The sequence below is a fragment of the Ranitomeya imitator genome, chromosome 1, assembly GCF_032444005.1.
Source record: "Ranitomeya imitator isolate aRanImi1 chromosome 1, aRanImi1.pri, whole genome shotgun sequence".
Taxonomy (NCBI): domain Eukaryota; kingdom Metazoa; phylum Chordata; class Amphibia; order Anura; family Dendrobatidae; genus Ranitomeya; species Ranitomeya imitator.
The window spans coordinates 334,716,393-334,735,369 of record NC_091282.1 but is presented as its reverse complement, the minus strand read 5'-3'; the positions used below and the strand labels follow the sequence as shown (position 1 = coordinate 334,735,369).

The 18,977-nt window shown below is 42.5% G+C and overlaps 1 protein-coding gene across 1 annotated transcript in view; it reads left to right on the top strand.

The window, feature by feature from the left end:
• FAM222A (family with sequence similarity 222 member A) overlaps window positions 1-18,977 on the top strand; it is a 134,396-nt gene that overhangs the window by 68,495 nt on the left and 46,924 nt on the right. Inside the window, exon 2 of the mRNA XM_069759377.1 lies at window positions 15,085-15,205. Within this exon, the coding sequence (XP_069615478.1) occupies window positions 15,124-15,205 (82 nt within the window). The 5' untranslated portion in view covers window positions 15,085-15,123. The remainder of the gene's footprint in view (window positions 1-15,084; window positions 15,206-18,977) is intronic.

Below are 18,977 nucleotides of genomic sequence, written 5' to 3'. Positions count from 1 at the left end.
AAAAACTTTTCACTTGGTTACAGAACCTCTTTAAAAGGAATGTATCGCATTTTTTATTTTTATAATTACTAATACAAAATGAAATGCACGATTTTAATTTATTTATTTTTTTTTATAAATTTTTGCTGTAGCTGCCATTTTTATTTGCTGGTGTATAAGTGTCTGAGCACAGGAGACTATGATCATCCGCATCTCCTGCATTGTGCCTGCCTCCAACTGTGAGCTGGGCACACCCCGTGTCCAGTTCACAGCTGTGGGGGAGCAAAACGTCATTTTGTAGTAGTATATAGCGGCACCATGAGCTACAGTTTCCTCATGTTACCACTCAGTGTTAGTGTTCAGCATGTGCAATGGCAAGGGATACGGAGATGTGGCAAGAGTTCTGGGATGCGGCAAGCGGAGGACCAGGATGCAGCGATAGGTGAGCAGAGCATCAGGGCAGTAGTCGGCAGCCTGACCTTGTACTACTTATGGAACCCTATAAGGTTTAACATGCAGTCCAATCCATAGACATGTCAAAGCAGATGGGGCTAAGCAAGCTGATATATTTTGCCATGGGAAAATATTCAATATAACTTGCTATCTTTTTTAATTTATTAAATTACTCATTCTGGGTCTAATGGGCAGTCCTACTTGATGATATACTGGTCTGTTCAGACATACAGTAAAGGCTGTCACTAATAGCACTCGAGTCCCAAGCCCAAAATTAGCAGAAAATAAAACGATTGCATTACAAGATATTGAATATTTTGCTATAAAACTATATCTCGGACTTCAACTCCAAGACTCCACAGCCCTGCCTCCAGGGCCATATTTGCCACTAGGCACTTGAGGGCACGTACCTAGGGCGGGACAATGGGGGGGGGGGGGGGTTGGCACCTGAGCAAGTTTTTTATTATTATCATTATTATTATTTAAGTCCTGGGTCACCTTCCGGCCGCCTGCCTGCCTCCCACCCTCCTTGAAGACGTCATACTCACCCTGCTCCAGCGATGCCTGGTCTCAGCGCCTGCAGCTCATCCTGAGTGAGCGGTCACGTGGTACCGCTCATTAAGGTCATGAATATGGGCATATTCATGACCTTAATGAGCGGTACCACGTGACCGCTCACGCAGGAAGGTGCTGCGCCGTGAGTCGGGACAGAGATAGAGGTATGTTCGGCGCGGTGTGGGAAAAGTGAGTATGAGGGACAGTAGACAGGGGGAATGAAGGAGGACGGGGAGACGAGCCATGCAAGATGGGAGCAGGAGCGGGAGGGTTGAGAGACTAGCCATGCACACAGGAGAGGGGGGATATGAGCCATGCATATGGGATGGGATGGGAGATGATCCATGCATACATGTGGGGGGGGATATGAGCATGAACTTAGAGTTTATGCTGCCCTAGGCACTTTTAGTGTTGCCTCCCCTTTGGTGGGTATGACACTATCAGCAGTGACTTTGGCAAGAATCGCTGATGTGAAAGTAGCCTTTTGCAGCAGATCAGGCAGTTTTTTTTGCATCTGTGGCCTAAAAGAGGTGTGGCCTAAAAGTTGCCGCGGCGCACTACACGCGCCACAAACTTTATACCTCTTTCCCTTCTTCAAAAGTTGGAAGGTATGGTACCACATTTGCCAGATCACGGCAAGTGCGGCAAATCCCATAGGGAATGAGTGAGGCCAAACGCAGTGTTGCTGTAAGTGATCCGTTACGTGGTAGATGCAGAAAAACTGCCCAATCTGCTGCAAAAGGCGACTTTCACATCAGTGATTCTTGCCAAAGTCCCTGCCGATAGTGTCATACTCACCAAAGGGGGAGGCAGCACTAAAAGTGCCTAGGGCAGCAGAAACTCTAAATACGTCCCTGCCTGCCTCACTACTGAGCATGTACATAAAGTGCAGCACAGATTCATCTCAACTAAAAGCTGAGATTCTTAGATCAGGAACAGAAGAGACATTTATAGGACATTTCATAACTTTCCCAAATTCTTATGAAAACATTTACAGCACATCCTGAACTACTGTACCCAGTTTTTCATATATTTTAGCAGTCGGAGTCCGTCCATTGTATACCGACTTCAACTGCGACTCAGACTCCACCAAAATGAACACCGACTCTACAACTCCGACTTCACAGCCCTGCTAGAAGTGGCAGATTAATACAACCTTACATATTGTTGCCTTTATTTGACAAGGTTAATCAATTTAACGTACGGTAGCTTTCTGTACTATTTACACATACAGTGATGTTAGACTGTCTTCACTGAATACAGATTTTACCAGACAATTGGGAATTTTGAAAATGATCCGTTATGGTAGAAAAAGAACAAGATTTTTCTGATATGAGAGATATTACAAAGTTATTTATTTTCGCAAATACCATTGATTTATAGAAAAAAATTAAAGTGATGGTTATTCTTTAAAGTTAATCTTTCCCAAGGTTTTTGCTATTCCATCTGTGAGAAGCATAATGTGGGGGAGCAGATCTTGATTACAGAAATATGTCACTCGTTTTGATAAAATCACTTATCTGGTGCAGATCTAGCAGTTCTCTAAAAGCTGAGCTCTATATAACCCCACCCACAACACTGATTGGCAAAAAGCTGCCAATCACTGGTGGGGGAAGGGCACTACAGAGCTCCTGAATATGGAGTACTACATGGCAGCAGGTTTACTAGTCCACTAGTTAAAAGCACTGTTTTTATCAGCAGGAGATTATATCAAAACTACCCCAAGCAGCCCAGTATTGCTTCTATATCACTAGATTAGGGGTATCTACCACTACATTATGCTGCCCTCATATTAGGCAGCAAAAACCTGATGAAAGATGCCCTTTACAGGGGTTGTCCAACTCTACATTTTTGACATGCCCCATAGCTTACCGAACCCTAGAGGTGTGTAATATGCACACTGTTGGGATTTGACTCCACATTCTGGTTTCACGGATGTCACTTGACCACAAGTATGCGGTTTGCAACTGTATTTACATTTTAATAATTACTGTCATTATGTAGCTTAGTGTCAAAACTTCCCACTAGGATGTGAGAAGGAGGTGCCTGGTCATAGTCTGTTCTTTGTAGCTGCGCCTCACTTTGATAAATGCAATTAAGATATTCTGTAGCTAATATAATAGGATACAAAATAGTAGAAAAATGGGAATATGACTACATACTGTAGAAGAAAAAAAATGATGTATTGAAACATTACACACAGTCAGATGCATACACAATTCTGTATACCTTTACTATTTTGTCATTATGACCCAGCATGTGTTTCCTATAGATGCTCAGATAAGAGATACATGCAATAAAAGCACATTATGGAAACTGTCAATAGCACATATTGATCTAGGGCAGCTCACCCCAATCAGTGTGATAAAAATACGCCCCCCGTAAATGTGTACAGACGCGCACAGTATTCCCAGTACAAGCCTACAACCATTTCTATCTGAATAAAAAACATATTTGCCAACAATGCAAGCCTGCCTCCAGGCAACTGCTCTTCCACCGTTCAGTAGTAAATGAATTTGCTTCCGTTCCTCCAAACAAGCATGCATGAACATATATATAGCCATTAACTCCACTAACCCAGGCACAAGAAGACTGCAGCCGCTCAGACGGAAATAGCAAATTATAGTGTCCTCAGGACTAATGACTGACGAATAATCCTGACCTCTAATAGAAGAGAGGTTACAGCACATAGTGCTAAATAATAATAATTAAAAAAAAAGAAGTGAAAATCCAAGAAAACGGTATACCAACGATTTAATAAGGAGGAGTTACCTTCAATTTGGCGCAAAATGTATTACACTTGCAGAAGTTTACCATGCAATTTTTTGATCCGGGCGAGGCGTTCTTTAGAAATAAAGACAAATGGCTAACAACTGGGCACTCGACTTCCTCTAATAAACACTTGATTTCACCTGGTGGATCACTCCGACATATTAAGCTGTCCAATGCTTGTATATTCATTCTCTTATAAAAAGTAGTTCCAGTGGTGTCTGACAGCTGCTCATCTCCTTCACGCTATTGAAAACAAATTAAAAGAACATGCATTTTATCCCATGAGAGAGGTTATAGGGGGCCAATCTCTGGTGTTGACAGCTATTAGAACTTTTTAATACAGAATTATGATTCCCAAAGACTCTGAAGCTATGGTGAGGGGGCAACGCATTGGATACACACAATCACAGGATAAATAAATGTGTTCTCGAACTTAAAATATGTTTATCAAGTGCTTGTAGTCACGAGTATGAAACTGACCAGGTAAAATACACTGATTTGTTTCTAAAGTTCACAGTTCAGAGATCCCATTTAGCTGTGACTATGGTAAGTTAGAGTATATTTAATGACTAGTAATGACCGGGAAAGGTCAGAGGCTCAGCGCCTGCACACTGCAGTATTTTGCTCTGCCCTCAACAGGGCAGAAAGTACACCTGCGCAGGAGCCACGGCAGGAAGCAAAAAAAGAGGACATCATTGTATGAAGATGGGAGGTGCCGGACCGCGACGCCCATCGGACCTAACTGAACCGGAACTGCCCCTGGGGGAGTATAATATAACCTGTTTTTCTTAAGCCCCTGATGTATCCTGAAAGTTATCTACAGCATTACAGAAAGCTGTAGATAAGCGCCTGATGGCGGTGGCCATATCTTATAGGCAAAAATTGGGGTGACAAATTCCCTTCAAGTCAAAGATTAGGTTTTTCTATCCTTAAGGTACCGTCACATTAAGTGACGCTGCAGCAATATAGGCAACGATGCCGATCGCTGCAGCGTCGTGGTGTGGTTGCTGGAGAGCTGTCACACAGACAGCTCTCCAGCGACAAACGATGCCGAAGTCCCCTGGTAACCAGGGTAAACATCGGGTTACTAAGCACAGGGCCACGCTTAGTAACCCGATGTTTACCATGGTTACCATTGTAAATGTAAAAAAAAAAAAACAGTACATACCTACATTCTGGTGTCTGTCCCCCGGTGTCTGCTTCCCTGCACTGTGTCAGCGCCGGCCAGCCGTAAAGCAGAGCGGTGACATCACTGCTGTGCTTTACGGCCGGCCGGTGCTCATAGTCAGTGCGGGAAGCTGACGCCGGGGGACCGACACCGGATTGTAAGTATGTACTGTTTTTTTTTTTTTTTTTTTTTTTTTTTTTTACATTTACAATGGTAACCAGGGTAAACATCGGGTTACTAAGCGTGGCCCTGCGCTTACTAACCCGATGTTTACCCTGGTTACCAGTGAAGACATCGCTGAATCGGCGTCACACACACCGATTCAGCGATGTCTGCGGGAGATCCAGCGACAAAATAAAGTTCTGGCCTTTCTGCTCCGACCAACGATGTTACAGCAGGATCCAGATCGCTGCTGTGTGTCAAACACAACGATATCGCTATCCAGGACGCTGCAACGTCACGGATCGTTATCGTTGTTAAGTTGTTCAATGTGAAGGTACCTTTAGCTCTGCTGCCCCACTAATCCACCTTCCTCCTCGCTACTCCTCTGCTTCTCCCCTCTGCAAAGCCCTTCATTGGCTCCCAATTACCCGAACGTATCCTCTTTCTGCCAGCCTACAATGACTCTGCTGTCACCTCACCACTTACGGAGCTGTTGCCTGACCAACACCGGAGCTGCTGAAACCTCCGGTCTTCTTTCCGATTATTCTGTAGAATGTAAACCCACAAGGGTAGGGTCCTCTCTCCTCTGTACCCATCTGTTACTATTCCTTTTGTTCGCTGTAATTTATATTTGTATTTTGAATGTACAGCACCATGGAATCAATGGTGCTCGAAAAACAAACAATAGCAATAACAATACTGAATATGTTTCTATTGAACTATACATCAATTTGCTCGGCTCCTCCTGCTCTGACATGTTGCAGATTTGACTGAATGTTTAATGTGTAGGTTTTCTTTAAAAACTGCCCTGCCGCCTCTGTTTTCAATGTGAGAAAAAAAAAAAAAAGATTGGACACTCCATGGGGTGTCCGTGCACGTCGGTCTCATTCAGTGCTTGATCTATACTCCATTCTTCTACATGGCAATCTGTCTGATGAAGATCTAAAGTAGAATGAAATGTTATTTAACTGGAATGCACCATTGAATATTGTTCTCTTCAACACCACAAGGAGTGTTGAACCTTTTTCTCTTGGTTAATTTGGGGTAGTTCGCGTTCTGTGCTCCTACCGATAAGAAGTCACATGTATCACCTTCACCATTTTCAATCTGCTGGCAATCTAAATTTCACTGGATTTACACCCTGTAGAGGTCTACTGTTGGGTGAAAGAGGGATCAGACCAGTTCTTTTTTCCCTGTCCGATCCTGTTATTGTTCCGCAGGCAGAATGCATCAGAATTGTCTGGAAACCACTTGTCATTTTGCCCCTAGTGATATAACAAGTGTTTGGTCTGGCTGAACACACGGGTGAACCGGGGAAGCAGTTACTATTTCAGGACAAGTCTTAAATCCTAAGCAAACATGTTTGGGTTGAAACTATATGTATGCTATTATATTAATGTAGGGCGCAAAACTCCCTGTGACACTGCGATGTTAACGTCAGAAAATAACAGGTAAATGGTCGGTAGAAGGATCATCATCAATATTACTTATTACGACATGCTTTAAAGCATGTGATTGAGAAATCAAGGTCAGTTCAACATGAGGCATATGAGATAGTTCACCAAAAGAGGCTATGCCATTACCCGAAAGGGTAGGAGACTACGGGGAGACTTTCATTTTGCAGTGCTCGATAGCCAGGACATGCTGAAGATACATTGATGGCTACAATCAGCCCTTAGGGGCAAGTTCATTGCAGCTGTTTTGTGAGAGGGATTAATCAGTGAGAAAGCAGAGAGATAGCATCTCTTGACATGAAGTGATCCTGGCAGTTCTGCTAATCATCAAATTAGATTTTCTGCTACAGTTGTCTATGCATAACTAAATCTGCAGTTGATGGGGCAGAGTGGGGGAGGAACTGCGAAGAATGGAGAGGAAGAGCCACAGGGGGGAGGGAGAGAGGATCAGAGGAACACAAGAGCATACAGGGCTCTGATGAAGAACACATGACTGCATTTCTATAGCATCCCTCAAATCCAGAGAACATGGAATAAAGAAGCAACCAATGCTTCCATATCTTGGCTGAGGGAGGTGAGGGCATGTGATAACTTCACAAAATGTCACGTGTAGAACTTGTGGACTTCCTATGACACCAATGGCCTTTCAGCGTTTTCTTCTTTCAGGTTGCAAAGATCACAAAACATCTTAGGTCTACAACCTAAGGCCGGCATGGTGGCTCTGTGGTTAACACTGGGGTCCTGGGTTCACATCCCAACTAGGACAACATCAGCAAAGAGTTTGTATGTTCTCCCGGTGTTTGCGTGGATTTTTTTAGGGTTCTCTGGTTTTCGCTCATGCTCCAAAGACCTATTCGTAGGGGATTGAAATAGGAACACTGATAATAATGAGGTCTGAAAAGCGCTACGGAATATGATGGCGCTACTTTGAAATTGTGTAGATCAATTACCTGTTATATTGTAACTGCAGCTGTATCCATGAGCAGGAAGAGGAGCACAGATTGATTTTACGATTTTGTGGGAAAAGATTCAGTTCAGCTTGTATTTTATTCATCCAAACCCCTGGTCTTTCTATGTTTAGGAGTCCAGTGGGTGGTCCTACTAAGTGACTGACAGCCGTGTCTGTATGCACACTTACACAAAAAATGCCAAGGAGGACCACCCAATAGATATAAAAGTCCAAAAAGAGAAAGATTTAGATAGATATTACAAAGTGTTTTGTTTTAAAAAATTAAAAAAAAATTAAGCCTAAAGTGGTAAAAAAAAATCTCATTCACTTTACCTGGTCCCTCATTCTTTATCTTTGCATCCAGCAATGATATTTTGACATAAGCATGTGGAAGATATGGAGACCAGAGTGGAACCCAAGAAGTGAAGACATATGAGCAACAGAAAAGACGCAATTTTTTGGGTTGAGAAAAAACTTAAAGAAAAAATTAAAAAAAACCATGAGGCCGGACAGTCAGTCCTTTAACTCAATCATAAATCTGTTTGCTGCAAGCTCCTAATCTCGTCCACGTGATAAGCTGTGAAGGAAAGCAGGGGATTTGGGGCTCTGTATCGGAAAAACAAAGGTCCAACGAGTATATTACGAAATCAATAAGCGTAAAAGTGATCGATAAATAAAACAAGGAAAAAGTTATCATGATGATGACGCCCATTTACACCGCACGTGTAATGTGGGGCTGTACCAAGGGGAGGACATTTTCATGTACGGTCACAATTTGGTGTCCATCGCTATACTATAACGGCAGTGCCAACAATTCTCTATCAAATAAACGGAATAAGTTCCATAACAGATGCACGAAAACACAGAGAGAAAAGAGTAATTGTATGCAGTGCTTATCCTTAAAGCTGTGGCAGATTGTACTAAATGGGTCCCTCCTGATCCCAAATTAATCCTAGTGCTGAGGACTAATTTAATGCTAAGTACTGGGACACTGTATATCTCACGCCCCATCAGCTGATGCAAAACTCTGTCCTGAGAGGGTTCAACTGGGATGTCCTTTCATCGCCCACCTGCCTCCCTCAAATAAGCCACTTAGCCATGATGTCTCTATGCATTATTAACCCTGCTGTTCTGTTGGTCAAAAATGACCGACCTTGAACTTCAATATTCTTTAAAATATTCAAGATGCGGCTCTGAAACCCGTGGCCGACCGACCCATCCTCATTTAAGTCAATCAACCACAAGTTTCAGAACCTCATCTTGAACACCCCAAAAAATACCAAAGTTCAAAATAGGTCTCCCCAGACCGAACAGAACAGCAGGGTTAAAGCATTTGGTTCAGCAAATCAGGAACGACTGTTTCACAACAATATCCGGAATCGTAAAAATAAAAAATACCTGCCTTTTTATCATCAGACATTCTATGTGGCGGCAAGCTGAGCCGGGAGAAGTGAACTGATTTTACGGCACAGGTGGTTTAAAAGAAATACAGATGTAGCAGAGCCAAATTTGTCATAGCGACTTGATATCTGTGCTTTTCCAATGCTAAGAAACATACTCCGCTCTGCTACATATACTATGTATCACCATGGAGCAGATTGTTAAGTATGTTTATAATTTCTGCATAATATTTTTAAACCTCTAAAAGATTTGCTGTAAATGTTTATGATGTGAAAATTCTGACCATAAAGGGTATCTAGAGCAACATGATGTAGAAGAGACACTGATTCCAGAGATTTGTCACTTACTCTTCTGCTTGTTGTAGCGTTGATAAAAGCACTTTTATCAGCAGGAGATTATCGCTTGAGGGCTGGTAAATCTAATGCCATGTAGTCCTCCATATTCATGAGCGCTGGATAATATACAGTTTCCATCCATTTACCCATCGTAGCCATATACCTGGAGGTCACTGACAATACTAAGGCTGCGATAGATCTGAGTGTTAGGCTACTTTCACACTAGCGTCGGAATCTCCCTGTCGCAATGCGTCGGGGAGAGATTCCGACGCTAGCGTTTAACGCATTGCACAACGGAGGCAGCGGATGCATTTCTCCGGCGCATCCGCTGCCCCATTGTAAGGTGCGGGGAGGTGGGGGCGGAGTTCCGGCCGCGCATGCGTGGTTGGAAAAAGCGGTCCGCAGAAGCACGACGCATCCGTCGCACGATGGATGCGACGTGTGGCAATCAGTCGTCAATACATGTCTATGGGGAAAAAAGCGCATCCTGCAAGCACTTTTGCAGGATGCGTTTTTTCTGCAAAAAGATGCATTGAGGCGGATTGCAGTTAACGCTAGTGTGAAAGTAGCCTTACTCTTCTCATTACTTGAAATTCGATTCACCATGGATTTAATTTTTTTGAAAAATTTGCTGAAGCCTTCACTTTTTTTTTTCTAAATATGCTCCTCTCTATGAGATAATCTTTTACTGTATATTATTAACATATTGATGAAAGGGATCGGATCAGAAATCTGGATGCAGATAAAATAGGGATGGTTTGATGCAACTGATCCACTTCCTCATAATGATCACTACGGTCTAATACATTGTATAAATTACAGGCAACATTTCTTTTCTTATAGGACAGTAGAACAATTTCTTGCTGTGTCAGAAGCTGAAGTAAATATCTACTGTGTTGATAGAATGGCCTCATCAGCTATACACCTTGATCGATCAAGGCATATATAAATTTGAACTATACTAAAAGTTAAAAGTTCTGTACATGGTTGTATATAACTTCATGCCAGTCACTCATGGCTGTTGCATGGTAAGACGGACTTGGACTTACACAAATTCAGACTTTTATTATGTTTAATGTACTAGATTTATAAATTTGTGATATTTTTTTTTTTATGTAAGGTTTTCGTTTTTTATCTTATAGTCACCCTAAAGAGAATCATAGAATGTTATAGCTGGAAGACGATCTCTATGGTCAGTGTCCAACCCCCTGCTCAATGCAGCACACGATTCACAAAATTCATCTTAGACAGATGTCTGTCCAGCCTCTGATTGAAGACTTCCATTGAAGGAGATCTCACCACCTCTCGTGGCAGCCTGTTCTACTCATTGATCAGCCTCATGCTTTTTCTAATATCTAATCTTCTCCCTTTCAGTTTCATCCCATTGCTTCTCGTGTTTCCATATGCAGATGAGAATGCGGATGATCCCTCCACACTGACATCCCTTCAGATATTTGTAGACCGCTATTATAGTGGCCTGTAAGGCTGGGTTCCCATTGCGTTATGGGACCGCGTTAAACGGACAGCGTTGCACGGCGAAATTAACGCCGTGCAACGCGGCCGTTAACGCGCCCATTCACGCTAATGGGAACGCGCTTCACTAGCGCGTGCCATGTTCGGCACGCGCTAGCGACGCGCCGCGGACGCTGCTTGCAGCGTCCGAGGCGCGCCCGCGGTCCGTTCCCCGCTCTCGCAGATCGGGGATCTGCGAGAGCGGGGACGTTACCGCGACCCCGACCGCAGCCCCATAGAAAACATTGCGTTAGCGCAATCCGCTAGCGCTAAACGGATTGCACTAACGCAATGTGACCCTAGCCTTAAAGTTTGGGCACCCCAGGTCAAAATAAAATTACTGTTATTGTGAACAGTTAAGCAAACTGAATATGAAATTATCTCTAAAAGAACTAAAAAGTTAAATACGACACATTTCCATTGTATTTTGGAAAAAAAAAATAAATATATATATATATATATATATATATATATATATATATATATATATATATATATATATATATATATATTCTTTTACATTTTAAAAATTACAAAACTGAAAACGGGATGATGCAAAAAAGATTGGGCACCCTGCATGGTTTTTACCTAGCAGCATCCCTTTTGCAAGTATCACAGCTTGTAAACACTTTTTGTAGCCATCCAAGAGTCTTTCAGTTATTGTTTGAGGGATTTTCAACAATTGTTCCTTGGAAAATTCTTCTAGTTCTGTGAGATTCCTGGGTTGTCTTGCATGTACTGCTATTTTGAGGTCTACCCACAGATTTTCAATGATGTTCAGATCAGGGGACTTTGAGGGCCATTGTAAAACCTTCAGCTTGTGCCTTTTTAGGTAGTCTATTGTGGATTTTGCTGAATTTAGGATCATCATCCATTTGTAGAATCCATCCTCTTTTCAACTTCAGCTTTTTTTTTTTTTTTTTTTTTTTTTTAACAGATGGTGTTATGTCAAGATTTTGTTGATATTTCATTGAATCCATTCTTCCCCCTACCTGTGAAAACGTTCCTATTGGCTGCAACACAACTCCAAAGCATGATTACGTACAATGAATCCAGCTTGTTTAGATGTTCTTTTGCATACTTCTAACACTGAATTTTATGGTGAGGACCCAGGAGACATTTCTTCTGACAACTCTTCCACGAACACCATATTTGTGTAGGTGTCTCTGAACAGTAAAACAATGTTCCAAAACTCCAGAGTCTGCTAAATCTTTCTGAAGGACTTTTGCACTCAAGCGGAGGTTTTAATAGGACTCTGTAGCAATCCTACAAGCAGCGGTCACTGAAATTTAGCTTGGTTTTCCAGAACTTATCTTGACCTCCACCGTTCCTGTTAACTGTCATTTATTAATTACATTTTGAACTGAGGAAAGGGCAACTTTAAAAAAACACTTTGCTATCTTCCTATAGCCTTCTCCTGCTTTGTGGACCTCCACCATTTTCATTTTCAGAGCGCTAGGCAGCTGCTTAGAACTCATGGCTGCTGTTTTTTTTGGCACAAGGTTAGAGGCTGGGTTTTCATAAAGCTGAGAAATTTGCATCATCTTGTCTTTTTTAATGATGATTGTGAACAAGCCTTAACTCTAAGGGGTATGTGCCCATGATCAGTAATCGGCAGCGCTTTGGAGGCAGCACATCTGCTGCGTCCAAAGCGCTACTGGCTTTTGAACGCAGGCAATTCCGCATGTGTTCATTGAACCGTGCAGAATCACTGCGTCCAATACATTATATGGGTGATGTTTATCTTGCAGAGGCTCGCGCCTCCGCAAGATAAACAGACATGCTGCGGTCTAAAAAGACGTGCCACATGTCAGTCATCGCGGGTGTTGGTGCACGCATAGAGGGCATAGGATTTCTTAAAATCCCATCCACTATGCTGTAACAGCTGGACACTGCGGATGTACGCAGTGCCCAACCTGCAGCTTATACTCACCGTGGGAAGATACTACTCTTACAGGCTAATTAAGGTCTGAAACCTTGGTCAAAGTTAATGTATCTGAGCACACAAATCTCCTAGGGAGATTTTTTTTTCCTTTTGTAATTTTTAAAATGTAAAAATGACTCTTTTGCCTAAAATACAAAGGAAATGTGTCATCTTAGCTCTTTTAACCCCTTAGCGACCGCCGATACGCCTTTTAACGGCGGCCGCTAAGGGTACTTAAACCACAGCGCCGTTAATTAACGGTGCTGTGGAAAAAGTAAATATCGCCCCCCCCAGAGTCGGATTTCCTCCGGGGTCTCGGCTGCCGGGGGTAGCCGAGACCCCAGAGAACATGATTCGGGTTTTTTTTTTACCGACCCAGCATTTGCGATCGCCGGTAACTAACCGTTTACCGGCGATCGCAAAAAAACAAAACAAAAAAAAACGCGATTTCTTTCCAATTTCTCTGTCCTCCGATGTGATCGCACATCAGAGGACAGAGAAAAGGGGTCCCAGATAGGTGAGTATCGGGGGCTATCTCCCCCGGTGCTCCTCGTGGGTGCCGCCATCTTCAAAATGGCGGGCGCATGCGCAGTGCGCCCGCCGGCCGGCACCGGGAGAATCTTTGGGTTCTCAGCTGCCGGGGGTAGCCGAGACCCCAAAGAACATGATCGGGGTCGGTTTTACCGACCCGTTTTGCGTTCGCCGGTAATTAACTGTTTACCAGCGACCGCAAAAAAAAAAAAATCAAAGTGTAATTCTCTGTCCTCTGATGTGATCGCACATCAGAGGACAGAGAAATAGGGGGATTCGGGGACCCTATTATACTTGCCAGTGTCCCTGGATCCTCCTGCTGCTCCTCCTGGTCTTCTTGGCAAAAGAAAATGGCGGGCGCATGCGCAGTGCGCCCGCCATCTGTTGCCATCTGCCGGCTGGCAGGAGAAGAGCAGTTGGGGCTAAAATTAGGGTTAGGGTTAGGGTTGGGGCTAAATTTAGGGTTAGGGTTGGGGCTAAATTTAGGGTTAGGGTTCTTTCACACTTACGTCGGTACGGGGCCGTCGCAATGCGTCGGCCCGACATACCGACGCACGTTGTGAAAATTGTGCACAACGTGGGCAGCGGATGTAGTTTTTCAACACATCCGCTGCCCAATCTGTCCTGGGGAGGAGGGGGCGGAGTTACGGCCACGCATGCGCGGTCAGAAATGGCGGACGCAACGTACAAAAAAACGTTACATTGAACGTTTTTTGTGCCGACGGTCCGCCAAAACACAACTGATCCAGTGCACGACGGACGGGACGTGTGGTGTTGTGAATTCTGCTCTTGGGCTCCCTCCGGTGGTTATGATTAGTAGTGCTGCGGTAGTTGGATCGCAGCATTTATCAGGTGTATCTATTTTTTTACAATTTGGGCTGGGCTATGTAGCCTTGCTTGATCCTTTAGGCTTCTTTCACACTAGCGTCGGAATCTCCCCGTCGCAATGCGTCGGGGAGAGATTCCGACGCTAGCGTTTAACGCTTTGCACAATGGGTGCAGCGGATGCATTTTTCCGGCGCATCCGCTGCCCCATTGTAAGGTGCGGGGAGGTGGGGGCGGAGTTCCGGCCGCGCATGCGCGGTCGGAAAAAGCGGTCCGTCGGGAGAAAAAAACATTACATGTAGGGTTTTTTTTTTTTTTCCCGACGGTCCGCCAAAGCACGACGCATCCGTCGCAAGACGGATGCGAAGTGTGCAAATCCGTCGCAAATGCGTCGCCAATAGAAGTCTATGGGGAAAAAACGCATCCTGCAAGCACTTTTGCAGGATGCGTTTTTTCTGCAAAACGACGCATTGTGACGGATTTACAAAAAACGCTAGTGTGAAAGTACCAACAGATAAGACTTGCCTGAACAGAATCTTATGAATGTAGAAAAAAGAGGTCATGGAGATATTTACTTTGGTAGTAGCAGAACGTTTTTTTTGAATAAAAGTTCAACAATTATTTAAGTAAAATGGATAAATCTACGGAAAATGAAAAGTAGGTAAGAAGCTTTAATATATAAAGGACCTTTCTTCCCTGTGTAAATATTTCAGCTGCTTATTCCTCTAATATAGATGACTTTATTGCAGCCACATAATTGATGTGGCAAGTAACAGAGGGCTTTTCACAGTCACGGACGGAGATGGCTGCAATCTCCCCTTGCTGTGAATAACATGCAGCAGACTTTTCCTGTCAGCGGATCATGTTGCTGCTTCATATTGTGGGATTTCAATTTGCGGTTCTCAAAATTGCCAGCAGCCGCTAATTTCCAGGGACGATCCTATGTTTTAAAGATGAATGTTTCTTTGACTCTAATGTTTTTCTTTTTTACTTTCCCTTTATATTGAAAAATGGAATATGATTACAGTAACGTATTAACCAATGTCATTAATGTCTTCTTGCAGTGTGACCATCTGCCTAGGTGACCATAAGTCCCTGTAACCATGTTGGCCTGTCTTCAAAGAACCCAGAACCCTCCAGTAAAGCACCTCGTATGTTCAAACAAGGGGCTGGAGCCTCGAAAGTGTAAGTGAAAAATTAGATTGATTTATACATATTTACTTTATATGTTTATTTTTCCTTGTGTGTTTTTTTTTTTTTTTTTAAACAATATTTTCGAATGATAGGTTGTTGGATACTCCTTTTACAATACTGATCACGAATGTTAGAAGTCATAATTTCCAATTTACTAATTTCCATTTGCTGTGAACATGACTCTAAAGAATTTGCTAAGATAAAAAAATAAAAGAAAACTACGGCAATTTACAAAAATTTGATCTTTAATTTAGGACGTATTCTCATCTTTGTTCCTTCTTTTCCGCCAGTGCCGAAGTGGTTAAGCCGCCTAAATGCAGCAGCGAGGCTTTGAGCTGAAAGTCTTCCATATCCAGTGGCACCAGCTCAGTGAGAGATATGACAGAGTCTGATAAGGCCCTTTCACTTATTTCAATAGGCCTCTATTTTAATACAGCTTCCTTTGTCTAAAATTCTGGGTGATTTCACTCCTTGTCCCACTCTCTTTATTATGTGTGCTTTTTAACTCCTACCATGCCAAAAAGCGTATACATCATCAATGCAGAGCGTTCAAATATGAATAATAATGGCTTCTGTAGAGAAAAGTGTGTTGCTGGTTGATAAATAATAAATTGCTCCAGTCCTGTGCCCCTCGCATTTCTTAGGCGAGTCATTGCCCGGATTTAGAGACCAGTTCCAATGGCCTGAAAATAAGAGTGTGGGTCAAGCCGGGTTTATAATGCAGATTACCTCCTGACTAAAGAGGCTTGACTGTCATGTCTGTTTATCACGTGTCTGAGAATTACAGGACATCTATTACCAGCCTGCGACAGGCGTCTACTAATGAAGGTTAAACTGTTGGAAATAAGTACCTATGATATTATTTGGCTTCCTGTAATCAGAGCATGTGTAACTTCACCATAAATCAGGCCGAGGAGCAAGAAATACGGTACATTAAATATTAAAGTGCGATGGTAATGGAGGGGAGAACAGTAATGGCTTAATTTTATGCAGCAAAGTTGTAACATCAAGACAGTGTCATGTGGCTAACCACTTGGCTATTATCGACACGGGCTTTTTTTCTTCTCCCCTTTAACAATTGGTATATGGTAAAGTAAAATTCTGGGTAAATATTTGAATTAAAATGTATGTGCTATATTTCTATTCATTTCATATTGTGTTTATGTACTTTTTTTGCCAACATGTTATTGCTTGAAGCGCCACTCCAGCGTTTAATTTTTATTTGGCTGATGGAGTGGCGCCATTCATTTCGGTTTCCTGACCCTAGTTTTATACTCACTAGCAACCATCTTCATCTGTTATCGGCGCCGCTACGGTCATCTTCTGCTGAAACGCTCTAGTGTTTGCTGGGTGTCTGAGAACCAGAACGAGGTTCTCATAGACTTGCATTGAGAGCTTCTGACTAGAACTCCTGACTTTCCAGTCAGTCAAAAGTTGCTGTCTCAAGATGGTAGCTCGGAACCATAGTGGTCCTGGGAAAAGCTGAAGACTTTGGCTGTTGAGTATATTACTAGAGTCAGGGACCTTATGTTAGTGGCACCACTCCAGTGATGCAATAAAAAAAAAAGCTGGAGTGGTGCTTTAAAAACATAATATAGGATATAGCCTATATTATTAGTGTTTAATATTTAGACAGCTTTAAAAGTAGACCAGACAGGCAGAAGATGCTCCAACTTGATCCCAGCGGCCTTGGAACATGTCGCATTTAGCTAGAGGTGAGACATATGTCCTTGCGTCACCTCATGGTTTGCTGACTGTAGAGCGTGAACTCATGTTTTGTGACCAAATGTAGGACTCTTCAATGTGAAGCCCCCTTTTCTAGACCCTTTCTAAACCTCACTAGAGTTTTGAAAAGTGTCAAAACAAGCAGGAATTTTGACAGAAAACAGACACCTGATTTTTTTTTTTTTTTGACAGACAGACAGAATCCTGCTTCATTCGGCTTAGGTTGGGTTTACATCCGTTATCAAGTCAGTGACTGGAGGCTCCAGTGGAGATACTAAATAAGGATTAATTAATCTTCTATACTTTATTTTTTCTACAGTACAGGTAGTAAAATACGGCACAGTTATACATTTGTGCTTTTAGGTGCCATTTACAATGTATTTTTATTTCTTTATATGACTGGAAAATCGCACTACGTACCGTACTTATTGAATAAAGGGCTTTAAGAGATTCCCTACAGTTAGAGATGAGCGGATCGATCCGTGGAGGATCAAGTTTCTGTCAAATTTCCTGAGATTTTAGAGACTAGAAGTATAAAAGTTGCCCAATACAATTTCCCACACTGCTCAAGCATCCGAGAGCAGACTAACCTCATCTTGTATTGTCGCACAGGGTTTCCCATAATGCCCTGCAGCTATGACATTTTACCAGTTATCATACCTTGTACATTGTGGTCACTGCCTGGCCCATCACAGATCTGCGTTTCCCAGTGGAGCACAGCCTATATGGCAGAGTGATTTTCAATAGCCACAGTCACTGGATAAGACTCTATTCCATATATTGTAAGTTCTTATGATCAGTGGAGTCCTCTCTTGCTTGTAAAGTGTAAGTTTTTATGTTTAACTAGATGATGGCCCGATTCTAACGTATCGGGTATTCTAGAATATGTAGGTAGTATATAGCACAGGCTATGTACTATATTGCACAGTGACGTAGTATATAACAAAGCGTACATAGTATATAGCAGAGCTACGTAGTATATAACGTAGCCACGTAGTGTATTGCACAGGTATGTGGTATATTGTTTTTTTTCATTGTTATTATTTGTAACATTAGATCTTTATACTATTGATGCTGCATATGCAGCATCAATAGTAAAAATTTGGTCACAGGGTTAATAGCTACGTTAACAGACCGCGGGCATTAACCCTTTGTGAGCGCTCAGTGCTGACTGCAGGGCAGTAAAGCAGCGGCCATTTCGCTGCCAGACTATGGCTGTCGCTGATTGGTCGTGGCAAAACGCCCACGACCATTGCCACGACCAATCAGCGACTTGGATTTCCATGACAGACAGAGGCCACGACCAATGAATATCCTCGACAGACAGAAGGACAGACGGAAGTGACCCTTAATATAATTGTCTATTAGTAGATGAGGTTCTCTGTCACTTCCCCATGTGTATTTTCTGACCAATTACAGGCTTTCCAGCATTGTGATTTGCTCTAATTTATTCACTGCAAATCTAATTTTTTGGGGGTAAATTTGGTGAAGATTTCAAAAGATTCGCTCATCTCTACTTAGTCTCATACATTACCTTAGGCTATAATGCCATCCTTTAAAGGTAAATGGTTACTTGCAGGGTTTTTTTCATTGCGTTTTTGAGTGCGGTTTAATCATGTTTTTTTTTTTTTAATCATGTTTTAAGTATAGCTGCTTTTGTTTTTGACACTTCATGGTATTGGGCTTTGACAAAACGTTATTGCTACAATCATGTGCGGACTACATGATTACGTTTACCTATTCATTTTCTGTATCTAATGCAATTCTATGTGGAAAATAAGCACATAAAAGCGACTTACCCACAAGAGAAATTAACACATATTGCAGGTCAGTTTACACAGCCTATGAAAAAGCAGTGTTCGTGAGATTTCTAGAAATCCCATCCACTTTGCTGGAACTGTAAGACAATATATTTTTTGCACAGCGAAAATACGCAGCATCAGAAACTCGCTAAAAACCCATAGTGGGAACATATTGGCTAGATCTCACCCAGAAAAAGATTTTTTTTTTTTTTTTTTTTATCCTTAGATTATGTCCA